General features: G+C 41.8%; 2 protein-coding genes across 2 annotated transcripts in view; both read right to left on the reverse strand.

Moving 5' to 3' along the window:
- dapk2b (death-associated protein kinase 2b) lies at positions 1 to 15,961 on the reverse strand. Its single transcript, XM_051073357.1, is given in 12 exon segments — positions 1 to 1,864; positions 2,593 to 2,638; positions 3,096 to 3,187; positions 3,189 to 3,249; positions 3,357 to 3,383; positions 3,477 to 3,525; positions 3,629 to 3,758; positions 4,633 to 4,771; positions 5,534 to 5,755; positions 12,416 to 12,574; positions 13,193 to 13,401; positions 14,534 to 15,961. Coding segments are annotated over 10 exon segments (1,479 nt in total). The 5' UTR covers positions 12,493 to 12,574; positions 13,193 to 13,401; positions 14,534 to 15,961; the 3' UTR covers positions 1 to 1,228.
- Positions 13,540 to 16,707, reverse strand: part of tbc1d2b (TBC1 domain family, member 2B) — a 15,442-nt gene continuing 12,274 nt past the window's right edge. The window contains exons 12-13 of the mRNA XM_018680846.2: positions 16,491 to 16,612; positions 13,540 to 16,208 (exon numbers count right to left, since the gene is read on the reverse strand). Of these exons, the coding sequence (XP_018536362.1) occupies positions 16,013 to 16,208; positions 16,491 to 16,612 (318 nt within the window). The 3' untranslated portion in view covers positions 13,540 to 16,012. The remainder of the gene's footprint in view (positions 16,209 to 16,490; positions 16,613 to 16,707) is intronic.

Here is a 16,707-nt window from a genome sequence, read left to right on the forward strand (position 1 = left end):
TCTAATAAATAATGAACATTTATTTCAGTGGTTTTGACAACCGTTAAAATGTCATTCAGTGTCATGCACATCAAAGGTGAGGACAAAAATGTGTATCTGTTGAGATACTTAAAAAAAAATGTGACAAAGGTGACACGTCATGAAACACACAAGATCTTATCATAGATGTTGTTTTTCCTGTCGGCTTATAGAACATCTCCAAGAAAGAAATAAAATTGTTTTTTAAAACAAATAAATAAATAAAACTTTCATTAAAAGTGCACATTTGAAACTATAAAAATAATCTGAAAAAACTACAAAAGTAACTTATAACTGGATAACCATTGTAAATAAAAAAAATAATGTTAACAAAACACCAATACAGTCCAAAAAAATAGACTGGAATGAAAAAATAAATCAATCAGAAAATATGAACTTCTGATACATTCCATTGAAAAGAATTATTTGATCTTGTGTCTTTGTCTGGCCATGGCACAATAAAAACATTCATAACCGATATTTATCTTCATTGTCACTTGTTAAAATAAAAAGCTACCAAACCCGCTCAATCAAAAAGAGCAGTGCATAAGTTTAATGGCCTGTTGCTATCACTTCAAGTTTAGAATAATTCCTAATATTGTGCCAGACTTAAAGAAAGTGAAATGCACTTAGTCACTCTCTTGCTGAGAGTTGAGATCAATACCTTATCTGTCTCTTCAAAATGAAGCTGCAGCCAGACAGTGGTTAGCTAAGTGCAGAACTGGAAGCCAAGCTAACAGCTGGCCTGATTCTGTCCAAATGTAACAACAGGTACATGTCCCAAGTTGACAAGTTGACATTTTACAGGGGGTTATGTGCTGGTCCAAAAATTCTTGAGTTTTGCTGTCAGTAACTGCACCTGGCCAAGAGCCAGGCTAGCTGTTTCCCCCAGTTTCCAGTCTTTGTGCTAAGCTAAGCTAACCCTATCCATCTTTTCATCTAACTCCTCGCAAAAAAGCAAATAAGCACATTTCCCCAAATTTCTATTTGTATGCTAACTATTCCTTTAACTGAAAAATATTATTTAAAGAACACAAGAACATTTTTTCTTGTTTACAAAATGAAAAAAAACTAAATGTAGAGACTACACAGCTATACATTCAAAAGTCTGTGCTGCTGAAAAAAATCAATGTGCTGAACTCAAACAAAAACATTCAAAAACATATTAAGAGCTTTAAGTTCAATAAAAGTGTGTCTTCATCTGTGCGTGTTAACCAGACTCTGTGAGTGGCTGTTTGGCCTCTGGGCACAGTTCTCCTCCACAGGACTGATGCAGCAGCTCCTTCAGTGCCTGCTTCACGTCCATGTTCAGACTGCTGCTGTGGATGCTGCCGTTGGCTCCCTCTGGATGCAGGGAACTCATCACTTCCTGCAGCCACTGCATTTCAGAGTTCAGCTCCTGCCTCAGAGCCTCCAGCTGGCTCTGCCTCAGGTTGTACTTCCCGCTGATGCTCTCCAGACTGGCATCTATAGCCTTCACGTCCTCCTGCAGCAGCCTCCTGGTGGCCTCCACTTTCCGAAACTCGTAGTGCACCTGGGAGAGCTGCTTCCTTGCGGTCTCGCTCTCCTCCTTATACCAGGCCTCCTTGTCATTGTAGATGGAGAGCAGTGCCTCTATGTCGCCCTGGAGAGTGCTGTGGGCTCCCGCCACCTCTGACAGCCCCGTCTCCATCAGGCTAATGTCCTCCACCACGTGGGCAAAACGCTCAAAGTTGGCATATGTGTTGTTCTGGGGCATGCTGGAGTGAAGCTGGATGGTGTACTCCTTCAGGCGCTTCGTCTTCAGCTGCTCCGCTTTCTTCTCGGCCTCAGGGGCGGCGCCATTCTCCTCTACGTGGCCACAGGACTTCAGACAAAAGGGTGGACACTGAGTCAGAGGCTGTCTCACTGTCTTTGAAACACACGTAGTGGCGAATATCCCAGCAGAGGTGGTACTGTAGGATTAGTGTGTGACCCTACAGCAAAAGCCATGGCAGGTAAGAGCACCAAAAAAAAAAAAAAAACAACAGCAGACATTCCTGTTGAGTGTGTTAAGTTTCCTGGTTTCATGCTTATGTATCCAAACAGGATGAAGACTCCACAGTAAGACACTGTTCCCATGCATTTCAGCAGCAAGTACTGGAGTAGACTTCTTGTTAAATGTCCATGCCGTTAAAAAAACACAATTAGTTAGATGTTTCTTCGCCTTGACCCGCTTGAATGTCTAGACAAAAGGATTATTTCAGGCTGCAAAAGACAGCTGTACAGCTGTAGGATGTGTGTGTGGTGCTGAGTGTGTTGATAAGTGGAGGGAGAGAAAATATTCCCAAGGGTGACAGGGCTGGGTGTGGGTTGCAGTGAGGGAAATAATATACTGTACAGTTAGGGTGATAAACTATGTTTTCAATGAGCCAGCACATATAGAATTAAGTTATTGTTTGAGAACTCTCTTGAGCCTGTAGTCTTTTTTTTTCTGTTGTACAAACAAACCTGTTCGACATGAACTGTTACATGTTGTCTCATGTGTCTGGGTGGAGTGCAAGTTATTGAGAAAACCAAAAACATGCCATAACACAGAAGAAATCAAGTGCATACCTTAATCCAAGGATGATTCAGGGCGTCCTGTATGGTCATCCGTTTTCTGAAATGATGGGAGAAGAAAGGAGAAAATGCAGCTGAGTAAATAACGCCCAAACAAAGGAAAGTTCACGCCAGTTTAAGTTTCACAGGAATATTCGGTGTCTGAGAAGTCACTTCAATGGAGACTCGTCAAACAGCAGGAAAAGGATCACATGGTACAAAGCCAGACAAGTATTACATGGTGTGTTGCCTGAGGTAATCAGTTTACTGTATAAATGATGTTTATTTAGCTTATTTTATTTAGTTTATCACATTTAGTACCAGTAACAAAATGTGCCCAAATCCTTGCTCTAGATTTCTGCGGACTGACTGGCCTTTCTCTCTCATTTGGATTAGGACTGACCATTTAATACATTTAGGATTGATTGAAGTGAAATCTCTAATGCTGGGCTTTGCACTGGACTTGTCTGACTTGATCTTTCGACCTTCAGCTGCTTGTCAGCGACCCACTCTTTTACCTCGTGTTCTTCTCCAGGAGCTGCCTGATGAAGCTCTTGGCCAGCTCGCTCGTGTTGCTGAAGAGCTCCTCGTCGAACTGGTAGTCCACGGCTGGAGATGTTCCCCAGCGTTTCCTGCTTCGTGTCACCGAGGAAAGGTGACGCGCCACTCAAACTGAAATGGCACCACAAAAACAGTGTCACGCTCTGACTGAGACCCTTGCTAATCTCTTCAGGTTTGTTAAGATTCCCATTAATAATCACGAATCATCCCCAACTTACAGTATGTATGTGATGACTCCAATGCTCCTGTGAAAGACAGGACAAGGTTAATCCAAAGTTATGCACTGCAGCCCTGGTGTATGGAAGGCAGCAGAGTCAGAGGTAATTAAAGGATCTTACCACATGTCTGCCTCCAATCCCAGTTGCTCATAGTTGACTATCTCTGGAGCTGAAAATAGACGGCGCACACTTATGCATCACAAACAAGCCAAACACCAAGCCTCCTCTTAAAATGTCCTCCAGTGAAAACCTGTCTCATATGGAGAACTTACCAACAAATTCAGGAGTGCCAAAAATGTTTTTGAAATCTGCCCCGGCTTCTATTTTGTGTGCCAGTCCAAAGTCTATGATTTTGATGCGGGGTAAAGGAACGTTCCTGTCCAGCAACATTATATTTTCAGGCTGAAGTGCAGAAAACAGGAAAACAGAGAGGTGCATTTGTCAGCAGATTTCCTCTAACACAAAGATTGGGTAATACAGTAAAAAAAAAAAAAAACACACTAAATAATACAGTTTACCTGATTAAACCGCCTTTTGCGTAAGCATTAAAGAAAAACAGTTCAACAATTACAGTCATCCTTGTTATGTAATATAAAGTTTGACATCTTGTGAGGTAGATGTGAAGATTGAAACCACTCTGATGAAGCAAATTTCCCAGGAATTTCCTTACTTTTCCCATAATCTCAGCTTTTGCCAACAGAGCAGTTCAGACTTTAACATGTGGAAGGTCACAGTCTCTGTAACAACCTCGCAGACTGGATGGACAGTTTCAACATTTTCCTCGACTGTCTATTAACCTTCTGATTTCACAGAAAATGTTAAGCTCTAATTAGTGCACAGATCTGTCATTGTGAACTGAAGGTCAGGGTCTCAGGCAGGTCTGAATCGAGCCCTTCACTGAGCATTCTACTTGTCCTTAATTGCCAAATGAAAAAGCATCAGAGTGGAGATGAGCCACAGCTGCAGAAAAACAGGGCGGCAACTCTCTTCACTTTTCAGAGCGCGGTGTCGCCCACACTGCTCTCTGAGTGAAGAGATAACCTTGTGGTGTCTGTATCTGAGAGTCTGGACTTCAGCCACAGACAACAGGAAGGATGTGCGATTCAGAAAAGTGAGACTCAAGTGACACGTACATTAGACACCTGCTATATATACGTCTCATGTTCCTGCTCGTCCTTGCGTGTATGTAATAGCTGTGGAGGTGAAGAATTTCGTCCTCAACACGGGACAAATATAGTTTTTACGTGCGAGGAGCAGCAGATGGGGCATGATGTACCTTTAGATCAAAATGCGCAATCCTCTTGGAGTGGAGATACTGGACTCCATCTAGGACCTGTTTGATAAACTGAGTGGCCTCCTCTTCACTGAGAGACTCCTTCTGAGCCAAGAAGTCAAACAGCTCTCCTCCAGAGACCCTGTAAAACACACACACACTCACTCAGTGACTCATCCCATGGCCTCAAATAATCAGGAACAAGCTCTTGAATTTTATCTAAAGTGTGTTCTCTGCAATTGGATAGGCTGGCCCTAGATACCTCATATATGTTTGTTTGTGTGTAACAATTTGGGTCTGTTTTGCATCAGTTTGTCTTACTTATGAAACTTCATGAAGAGCTGCAGATGGTATAAAGCATCCTTTGGCCAACTTGCAACCCATAAGCATGATGTTCTTTTACAGTCATACAAAGAAAACATAATAGGCAAATAACGCAGTAAATGAATGACGCACAATGTGTGATCACCCCTGCTTTGATTGGGCCGAGCTTTCACTTAGTCCTAATTGGGGACCTACATGTTCCCATGCACTGACTGGACCCAGACGGGGGCCCTCCAAGGCCTCTTTTCAACACAAGTGTTATTGACTCTGTTAGAGACGTTCGGTTCTCTCTGGGACACATGATCCTGGCAAAAGGTTTTCAGCAAACACAGGTTCAACAAACAATCTGTGTGCAGCAAACTCACTGATCGCAAACACTACAAACACTGCACTGCCAGTTTGGTTTTATATTAAAAAAATATTCCATGTATTATGTTAAGTAGGCTCTAATCATTTGACTGTAGAGGAAATGCATGCAAATATATTGTGTATTGTTTTGGGGACGTTTTAAGGCATAACACTGGTGTAACACTCTGCTGTTTTTACTCTACGGATATTGTTGAATTATGCAGTGACTCACAGTTCGAGGATAAGCACCACGTCTGTGCGGTTCTCGTACACATCGTGCAGCGCTATGACGTTGGAATGCTGGAGCTCCTGCAGGATGCCCACCTCTCTCTCAATCTCCTCTCTTTTCACGCCTCGTCTGCTGGCCCGACTCTGGCGCTTCTTGATGAACTTGGCTGCAAATTCGGTGCCTGTGCTCTTCTCTGTGCAGCGCTTGACTATTGCAAACTGTCCACTGCAGACACAAAAGAAACAAAAAGACACTGAGATTACTTGATGCCATTATTACTGGGGTTTTTTTTGTTTGTTTGTTGTTTTTTTTTTAAGGTGGCAAAGGATTAAAATCTGTCACTATCGTTTATTTGTGTTTCACTTTGCTGTCTCAAGATAGATAATGATTTCTAGACAAATCCATAACAATTAACAGGATATAGCTACAGGTGATGACAGATATCAGGGAGGAAGCTGTGTGTCAAAACCAGCTGAAATATTGCAGTGTAGTTCATCACTTCCTGTTTCCCAGCCAGACAAAGAACAATCAAGACAGGCAGGCAGTGTGGACAGAGTTGCCGTCCTCCCACTTCAGCAACCTTCCTGCCAAATTTCTAGCTGTCCTCAGATAATCAGTCCACTGAAAAAAATCCAAAAAACTCTGAATATTTCACAACAGAGGTGTGGCTTGGAGACTTTCAGTGGATAATTGTTTCACTTTTCGCTTTTCTCTGATTTCTGCATGTTACAGTCTGTTACTCCAGCAGTACACTTGATGTAACATTTTCCTTTACTGTCACTCTCCCCTAACATAACTGCAGTGCCATTTCACTCATAATTGACCCACTGACAGACTGGATGAAAAGTGCGACAACATTTTCCAGCACTGCTGCTCAGTTAAATATATGTGGCGAGTCTCAGAGACTTTATTATCAGACCAGCACTTACGATCTCAGGCCTGACTAAGCCTGCTGTAGCTCCTGCTGCTTTACAAGCTTTCTCCTGCTGTGGGCTGACCTGCCCACTCTATACATTCAGACTGTGAAAACAAGCCTGTTAGTCACTAATCCGTCAATAAGAGGCTACAGAAAGACATGGGGGCGAGAGCGTGGTGGCAGAGATGGCAAAGACTTTCTGTGCATGGAGGATGAGCATTGACTGTGAATATTCAGTCATGTGATGAGACACCTTTTATTTTTAGACATTGTGAAAGAACAGGCAGAGAGGGGAAAGAGATAATAACTGGCAGGCATTTCATATATTTTGGACATAACTGTCTGCACAGAGATTTCAGGGTGGCCGTGAGAGGCTGTCCAGTCTGTGTCCACTATCATCATGGGTGTCTAGTGGGCTAAGAATAGCCCTGCTTACAGGCTCTCTCCCTCTCTCTCTCTCTCTCCTCTCTCTCTCCCTCTCTCTCTCTGTCTCTCTCTCTCTCTCTCCCTCTCTCTCTCCACCTGCTGTCTCTCTGCTTCTGCTGCGGAGAAAGAAAGGGCCTGCTGAGCCGGACGAGTGGAAAGAGAAGACGAGTGGAAAGGAGGAGTGCTAAGAGGAGCTGTCAGGATAAGAGACAAAGTCTAAAAACATATGGACGCCCACTCTGCTCCTGTCAGACTCACTTTACGCAGCGGTTTCCACTTGTACTTTCAAGGGCCGCTTACAGAGATAGCTCCAGCTCATCACTAAACAAATACATGGTTTAAACACGGTCAAACAACAGTAATCATCTTTGCGGTTTAGAGTAACCCTTGTGACTTTATAACCTTGCCTTAGCTGCATTAGAACAGGTGAGCCGGTTTGCTCTTTTTGAGGCACACCCTGCCCTGTGCTTACTCACTTCTACAATCACATCTGGGAGCAGCTCCAGTGAAGCCTCCTTTTAAATTTTCTTCACTCAAAAATCAACAAAACAACAGTTACTGAGGAGCATTTTTACCATGAAAGCCCAGAGCCCTCTAAACTGGAGGGACGACTTCTAACATTATGGAACCGAGTACATAAACACTGCAAACTAAGGACTCAAACATGTAAATAGGCGTCACTGAAAAAACACAAGAAAACAAACAAAAACAAGACTAGAGTTAGGTGAAGGACACTTGTATTGGATTGCATCAGACTGTACAGGTGTTCCAGGTATTACTTCACTGGTGTGTCTAATAAAAAGGAATGTTTTTGAACACTTGATGACTCAGTATAGCTTCAAGGGTCTAGAAAGATACCATATCTAGTCAACTGCAATGCTGCAGGTAGTTATTATGATCATTTAACTCATAGTACCAGGGCAGCAAAACACCATCAAGATCGGATTTCTGTGCGAACATGTCCCAACAGAGAGTACAGGAGAGAGAGGGGAGAGGGGGGGGCATACACATCATAACAAAGACTCACACATGCCGCAAAGGAGAAATAAAAACAGGGAGGGTGGGGCGATGACGCAAAGCAACGTGGAATCTGAAAAGTTCCCCCCTGTCTGTTCTATTCACAGGATATCTGCGCCCCTGAGACATCCCTGAGAGGCTGACCCTGTTAAAGATGACTATGATAATGTGTGAACTGAGGAGGAGGAGGAGGAGGGAAAGTCACTCAATGAATTCCACTTGCAAAAACAGACAGAGAGTACCCTAAGGGGGGAAAAAAGAGTCACATGGCAGGAGGAGAAACAGCGTCCTTGATTTGCCTGCTAAGCAAGGCTGAACAGAATAACCCCTCCTGTTGACGGTTGTAGCCCAAAGATGAGAAAGTGCACAACAGAAATGTCAGCGCGTGGGGCTTGAGGGCTTTGCTTCAGTGTTGTTACGAAGTGTAGAGTAACAGAGGAGAGAGAGCGACGATGCTGGGAGTGATATTCCACAACGGGCCAGGCGTGCCGGCTGTCTTAGCTCTAAGCCGGGGCCAGTGGGGCTGAAAGTACCATCTCTCCACAGAGTTTCCACTTCCAACAGCTGAAGGTTGTTATCCACAGCCAAGGTTGGGAGGAATGCTTGGACAAGTGGCGCCGGCCCAATATTTAAACACATTTCTCAACTGAACAACCTCTGGGGAGGCATGACAGTGAGAGCCAGATTCATAATTGACCAAGCCCTTTCCCTAGCCACCTCTACCATCTGGAGAAGCAGGCCAGGCCTCTAAAATATGATTCATCATTGCAGAAATGATGCTTCTGTCATATTTTCTAGTCTAATAAGTGCTTGATAACTCAAATACACCACTTTATCTGTTTTTATTTCTGAAATGCCTCCAAATTTATGCCCTCAAATTGTTCAGAATACTGTAGATTCCCATTGGCTTTGAAGTGATCCAATGTCAACAAATCATCTGTGGAGTAGGAGGGGTGCATGAGTGTTTGCTGACAGTAACGGGATGACCTCTGTCAAACGGGAACTCCGGGAATGTCCAAGAGGTGAACATGGAGTTCCCCCCCGTCAGGCTGCACTGAATAAACACATTTTCCACCCACTCAACAGCAGGAATGTGTGTTCCTCAGAGCTGACTACAGGCATTCTTGACCTGCTCCTTGTACGTGCTGCATGCCCACTGTCTGTGCTATAGATAAACCTTGTACAGTAAATCCCTTTGGAGAAATTCTAGCACTTTACTGCATTCACCAGGAGCACCTGTCTGCCTCTTGACTGTCAGCTCCTCTCACTTTAAAAAGTCCAGTGTGCAAACAGCGCTGCCTTAAATGCGCATCACTGCCCTCCCTGCATCCTCACCAAAGAAAACTAACTTCTGCAAACCCAGAAACATTTCCCTAAATAATTTCCCTCTGCATGAATTTGCCTGGTATTTCTAGAAATTACAAGTATCACAATAACCACAGACAAGCAGGGAAACACTTTGCATATCAGGTGTGGGGAGATGTGACCTTCTCAGTATTCCTGCATTTGAAATTTGAATAATTTAAGAGTCTACAGCTACACTAACAGCCCTGTGAGACTGTACTTGGGGACAGCGGTGCTTTAGCATTGCTGCCATGCTCACACTGACAAAGCTTACATGTGCTGATGTTTAGCAGGTATAACTTTTACCAAGTTAGTTTAGCACGTTAGCAATGTGCTAAATGTCATGGTTGTCCATCTATAGTTTAGTAGTTCCATCCATCATCTATATTGCTTATCCGTTAAGGGTCGTGGGGGCGCTGGAACCTATCCCAGCTGTCATTGGGCGAGAGGCAGGGTACACCCTGTACAGATCGCCAGTCCAACACAGGGCCACCATATACAGACAAATGACCACTCACCACTCACATTCACACCTAAGGCAAATTTAGAGTTACCACTTAACCTAACCTAGACTCTTAAAGCCGGGGTACCCAGAGAGAACCCACGCAGGCAGACGGAGAACATGCAAACCGAACTCGAACCCGGAACCTTCTTGCTGTGAGGCGACAGTGCTAACCACTGCACCATCGTGCTGCCTAGTTCAGTAGTTGTTATAACATTTTACTAAGAGACAAAACTGTCAACTTCAAGGTGGCGCTAGAGGAAAAGTCAGGGGATCACCAAAGTCTGTGGGATTCAGCATCTGGGGACCATGAATGTGTGTAAAACATTTCATGTCAGTTCATTCAGTAGTTGTTAGGATATTTCAATCTGGACTTTCAATCTAGACAGACATAGTGACATAGAGTCATGCTGCCAGCGTAGCTAAAAATCTCACTTTAACCTGTGAAGGATTCATTGTAGATCAATCGTCATTTCCACTATGATGTAGGTGAAGTACAGATTTCAAAATTTGGAGGAAGTTTACAGGCCTTTTATCTTTGTTCAGACATGCCAAGACAATAGCACTTCCTGTCTAACAGTGCATCCTGTGAATTGTTGTCGTTGCTCAACAATGACTAACAAAGATGATGTGTTTTTCATTCAGTAAGTGTTACAAGCCCACTGCATGTATCAGCATCTAGTAAAGGCAGCAGTACAGGCATAAAGGTTTTCAGACCAAACATGGTGTTGGTCATGACCAAACATGGACAGTAATGAGTCTGTTGTTGACAGGTAAGAGGTCACATAGTCCACCATCTGCTCGTAGGTGCTTTTTCTCTGCCTTGCCTTGATGGTCATTTGCGTAACATCTCCCCACGGTCTCACCAGTCTCATGGGAGGGCAAGTGGCAGCTGTGAGCTCGCACTGAGACATTCCCAACTGTATGTCATCATCAGTGTCATCACTCAGATGGTAAGACATGTACAGTTGTCAGTAAATGCCTTGCATCTCAAGCAAAGGGTTGTTTTGTAGATAGGTTTACCCAGTGAGAAGGAAACATCGAGAACAACTGCGTGGGGTCCTGTGACATTAAAATGTCTCAACAGTATGATGAATTGACTTTCCTGTGGTGAATGGCTCAACAGTTCCACAGAGCAGAGAACATCTTTAATACTCCACACTGATTAGTTACTGGCCCCCTTTAACAAATTTCCCCACCCTCTTGTGAGGACAATTGAGTAACAGTTCCACTGTGGTGTACGGTGGAGAGGTCTGAACCCATGAGGCTCCTACAAACTGTGGGTGGGGTGGACTTAATCGTCCAAAACTCACTAGAGAGCTGTCACAAAAAGAAAGAGGAACTACGAGCAAAAAAAAAAATAAAAAAATCCAGCTGCTGAATTGGTGATAAAATTTTCATTGGGTTCTATGACTGAAAAAGTCTTCTGGTTTTCAGTCGCAAACATCTGCGGTTTTTAACCACAGTAGCTTGAAGTTTCTGTTTCTCATGATAGCAGCGCTGAACATGTGCAAAGCTCGGTTCACAGCTGAGTTCTCCTCTCAAGCAACTAGTTTTCAGCTCAACCACAACTCTGTGATATTGTCACTCTTATAACAATAAATTTCCACATCAGCTGTTCAGATGGTATTATTTTCCAGTGAGGCAGCTTTTATAAAGGGTAGATAAACGGTTTATAAACTCTTTAGTTCCAAAAACTCTTTAGACTCTTTAATTAACATTTTATAAAAAAAAAATGGCTTTATTAATATTAATAAATCATTCACTGTGTTGATAAAATCCACCAGTGATCAACTTTTCACTTGGCAGGTAATGAACAGACACTTTTGTCTTTAATTAATCAGGAAAGTACCTCAATCACCTGCAACAAATCACAATAAGGCAGTTTTCCTTCTAGTCCTGTTGCTGTTTTATCACAATAGTATTCAATCTTTTCATTTATAGATGCATTTCAATATTTCATAAGGAAAATACACAAAGAATCTCAATGTAAAATACAATGAAAGTGTAAATTCTGGGCACAAAATCCTTCCTCTGAGGGCATGCAAACACAGCTGGAGCCATTTCAACAGCAGGTTGTGGTTTGTCCTGTCAGGGTGTGTTGAATAAGCTGCATAGTAAATGGCCAGCGAACACGTAGTGTGTATTTTGACTGGCAGTGAAAGGTTATAGGTCAGACACTTTCCCTTCACACCCTCTCTATCTGTTAACAAGTGGTGCACATGCCCAAGCTGTCCTTCCGTGCAAAATGAATTTGCAGCTTCCTCAATCCATACTGCACTCTGCCGACTTCCTTTAATTTATTTCCCCATGGGAAACAGTGTCCTTGATTAACACTCCTCCTCAACATTTACCTTCAACACGCTGATCCACCACCCACAGTTGGAGTGAACATATTCTGTTCAAACAGACCTTGCTTTCATGGCTTCACTTCTAAAACTTTATCTCTCCCAGTAAACTTCAACCCAGTTTACCACAGTGACACTCCCCATTTCAAGCTTAAACAGGCCAGCTGTTTGCACACCTACGTACACATATGTGGACCACTGCTTCGAGAGAGGCACGCATGGGAGAGCCCAATCTCGCAATCTGACTCACACTAAGTGAGGGGGGTTGTTTTCTAAGAGCTGGAAATTAAACATCTTCTACTGTACACATATTAGCTTCAAGAAACACTCACCTTCCCAGTTCCTCTCCAATTTCATAGAAATCATCCACATTTTGTTGCTTGAATACCGCCATACCAGGTGTCTTCATTGATGTAGTTTATTTTGTTGATATGCACTACTTGAGTCTGTCTGTCTATCCAGGAATATTCTTTTTCTCCACAAGTCCAGCCCTGTGAATACAAAGTGATGTTGCAGTTGATTTCTGATTAGAGCAAAGAAAATGTTTACTACATGTTCCAGCATGCAGTAAAGCATTCCATCTCAGAGCTGTACTTACTTTCACCTTCCTGTTTCAGAAAGCCTAAGCACTATACCTTGACCAGCAAGGAAAATAAAACTACACTTAGTCGTTTTTTTTTTTGTTTTGTTTTTTTTTTAACAAGTCTAAACACTGGCTTAAAATTTTCAGTAGCACAACTCCCAAAACTGTGCCAAGCTGGGCAGTATAACAGTGTTTATTTCCTGTGATTATAACAGGGTTTTAAATAAAAAGAATTAGGGCAGGGTATCTGTTGCGAAACACTGTCATGCAAAAAGTGCAAACAGGCAACAACATATGCTTTGAAATCATTACACAATAAACATTATTCCTACAATGAATAAGAATGTAAAAGTAACATGATAATTAACTGTACATTGCTGGTATAGACAAATATATACATGCATCCAAAGGAGGGAAAAAAAAAACTATTCAAAAACTGAAAAACCACTAACTTCCCATCTGGTAGGTTTCAGGTCACACATCAAGTGGCTCAACAAACTGACTGCAGCTAAATCTTGTGTCTTACCTTCTGTCAGATGCAGAGGTGATGATAAACTTGCATCGGTTCCCACGTCTCCTCCTACAGCTGCTCAGTCTGCTCTCGTCATGGCTGCAGTTCAGTCACAAAACTGCCTCCTTCACCGTCTCTGTTCTGTTGTTTTCTGTCACTTAGGGCAGCCCCATCAGGCTTTTGAGTCTGCACAAGTCCCTCCCCCTAATGGCTCTATTGTGAAACTGAAGCATGAGAGAGGCAGGCTATCAATAAAGATGACTGACATGTCTGGTGTTTGGTCTGAAACAGTGTTTAAGGAACTAAAGCAAGCTGTTTCTTTTTTTGTCTCTTATAAACACCTGCAGATCAGACACAGCATACTCAGTCAGCCATTGTTTATTGAATATGTCTTTTAACTGGTATTTCAGAAACATACAGTGGCGTATGCTTATTTTCTGCAACATAAAAGCTTTGAACTTTATATTGATTAACAATGAACAAGATGCTGTAGAGGTTTACAAGAAAAAGAAGTGAAGTGCCCTATAATATTTTTAAGTCGTCCTGTCACACTTGTGCAATATACTGCTGGGAAAAGCAAAAAAAAAAAAGAGAGAAAAAAAACAAGAGGAAATGATGATAGTTTTACATGTAGCTTATTCAGTGTAAAAATAAAATGATTAAAAAACATTAAAAATACATGCAAACTAGCCTTAGAACAGGAGGTTGTGTATTGAAATATAAGTAAACCTTGAAATCGTCTATCTTTGACAAAATGACTGGACCTAAGAATTTTTTTTTTTACCTTAAAACTTGAAAATGTGGATTTCTAGAGAGACCTGCTCTCATGAGGAAGGCAAATCGAATTTTAACTTCTAGAGATTTTTTTTTTTCATTTACATTTCCATCATCAAAACTGTAATTTCTGCCATTTGTTCACAAGTTCAGGTTGTCAAATAAAGATTGGTGCCTCTGCTGACAATAGTGTGGCAGAGAGAGAGTGGAAAAACTTTGAACAAACAGCAAAGAAATATCTGTAAACAGCTCAAAGTAAATAAAAAATACAGGATATTAAAAGTTATAATGAGTTGTAAACAATACAACAGCACACAAGAGAAAGGCGAAGTGAGAAAAACATACTTGTCCCCTTCTTGTAGATTCGCATTAAAACAACAGTTTAACACTGTTGATTAACCAAATCTAAATATGGTTTCTTAGGAATTTCTTAGGAATTATAAAACAGGTGTTAGAGAATACAGTCACAGTGTTTAAGAGTAAACTGTCATGTGTCAGTACCTGGACGTGGAAGAGAGAAAGACATTGCTCCACATGTCAGCAATCACCTGAAATACTTCCCTCATACATTAAAAATCATACCTCCACTTAAACGCAACAATCACGTTGATGGACCGACTTCACAGCCGTTCTACCCAGAGCTGAAATACAGCATAGTACCTGTGGACGAGTGCAAACACTGGGTGGACAAATGTTATACTGCCACACTGTGGACAATGAATGCAAACACATCAGCAATTTAGGACAGGGCTCAGAAATCCCAGCATTGTTCATGTGCTTTGTATCTTACAAAGCAGGTCAGGGGAAACTGAATCCACTGAAGCACTTGCAAACAATCCTAATATTTGGGAAAAGGCAGCAACAATACTAAAACAAAAAGAAATAATACATTAAAGTGAAGGGGATATTAAAATACACAAAGAGTAGCTACAATAAAAAACTCTGATTATCAGGAAATTTGTAGGAATCCACTAATGTGGTGCTTTGGAGTTGATGCAAAAATATTCTCTTAAACAAATCCAGTGGCTGTTATACAATCTAGTATGAGTTTAAGAACAATGGAGGTGCATAACAATTTGAGCTTTCAGACATTTCTTTTTAAGTAATTAAGAGACATTTAGAATAAAATGATCTGAAAGTATTAAAGTAAAATAACAGTCCCAGACAGAATTCTGCCAAATATGACCAGATAACATAAAACAGAGTCACCAATATTACTTTACCAACATTACTATGATGGTTTAACTGGTCCATCATTTAGCTATTTGATCTGAATACAGAGATAAAAACACAAGACGCAGTCTTTCCCAAAATGTTCCACGTGTTTAGAGAATTTTTTTTCATGAGATTGCAAATCTTTGTGTGTGTGCTTCTGAACCACACACAACCTGGAATGATATGTTCATTACCGAATGATAAGAAGGCTCTCTTAAGACTTACATTTTACGTTTCAACAAAATATGAATTTCAGCATAAGTGATTCAAGTGCGTCCACAGACACGGGGATCAAACAGCAAGTGGCAATGTGGGGAAAAAAGACAATTAAAAAGCATTTAAGAAAGAATCTGAGGACAGAGAAAGCACAAAAAACTGAATCACTGTGAAAACAAGAGTAAAAAAAAAAAAAAATTACAATCATTCCTTCAACAGGCATAAAATTGCCAACGATTAAGAGATCACAGCCATGTTTTAAAAAATACTGATTCGGACTGCAAGTGTTGAGCTTGGCATGGGAGAATGAAAAGACATAAGACATGCGTACTGTTTTGGCCATCACATAAACACATAAGCATACGGTAGATAAATCATTTACAAAAAAAGAATAAAAATGGCAGGAATACTGATAGAAAGCCCATTCGGCCTGTAATGTTTTGGTTCTTTGATGCTAAATTTGTATAAAGTTGATTGTTCCAGCTTTGATGCAGAGACCGTCTCCAACATTTCTTCAGGAAAAAATGAAAATCCCTTTACAAACTGCAACACATCACTGGTGCATGGAGTTGATCTCTTTGTCTTCAGGCGTTCAGCCACATGACCCGGAAAGGTGCTCTGGGCTTAAGGTCAGTTATCCTCCTCATCGTCGCTGACGAAGCTCCGTCCGTCCTGATTCGTCTCTCTCTCCCTGAGGAAGGTCTGTCTGATCGCCTCCAGCTCGGTCAGCTCCAGACGGACTTTCTCCAGATGGAAGGAACGGCGGTTCTGGATTTGCCTCATCGGGAATGGGTTCATGTCCACAAAAGCGATGCTCATCAGCTTCCTGAGAAAAAAAAAAGACACAGTCATATCAGTCTGGGGTGGTTTCCTATTATGACTAGTAAATGAGAATGAGAATTGCTGATTAGCTTAACGCTTGTTGCTGCATCTACAGATGCAAAACTCAAACTGTGTTTGTATACACCAGCCACACACCAAGGATATACGATCAGCTATTCCACTGTTACTTATCTTGCTCAGTATTACTTCAAACATACTGCCCCATCACAAATGTCATGCTTATACACATATCTGCAGATACCAGAACAAACTGCAGTCACTGTACCTTGAGTCCAGGATTGTGCGCGTGAAGTATCGAAGATATTTGAAGAGGGCTGTGGAATCCTGCAACTTCAAAAACTCTTCCTCTTTGTACTTGAAAAGAGCGAGGGCAAAGCGAAATATGATCTGTGGAGGAAAATGATCAAAGGCGAAAAATTCACCGCATGACTTTTCCGGCATGTGTGACTGTATACCATAACACATCACCGTCTTTGACATGC

The sequence above is a fragment of the Lates calcarifer genome, linkage group LG10 (assembly GCF_001640805.2).
Source record: "Lates calcarifer isolate ASB-BC8 linkage group LG10, TLL_Latcal_v3, whole genome shotgun sequence".
In the NCBI taxonomy this organism is placed as follows: Eukaryota; Metazoa; Chordata; class Actinopteri; family Centropomidae; genus Lates; species Lates calcarifer.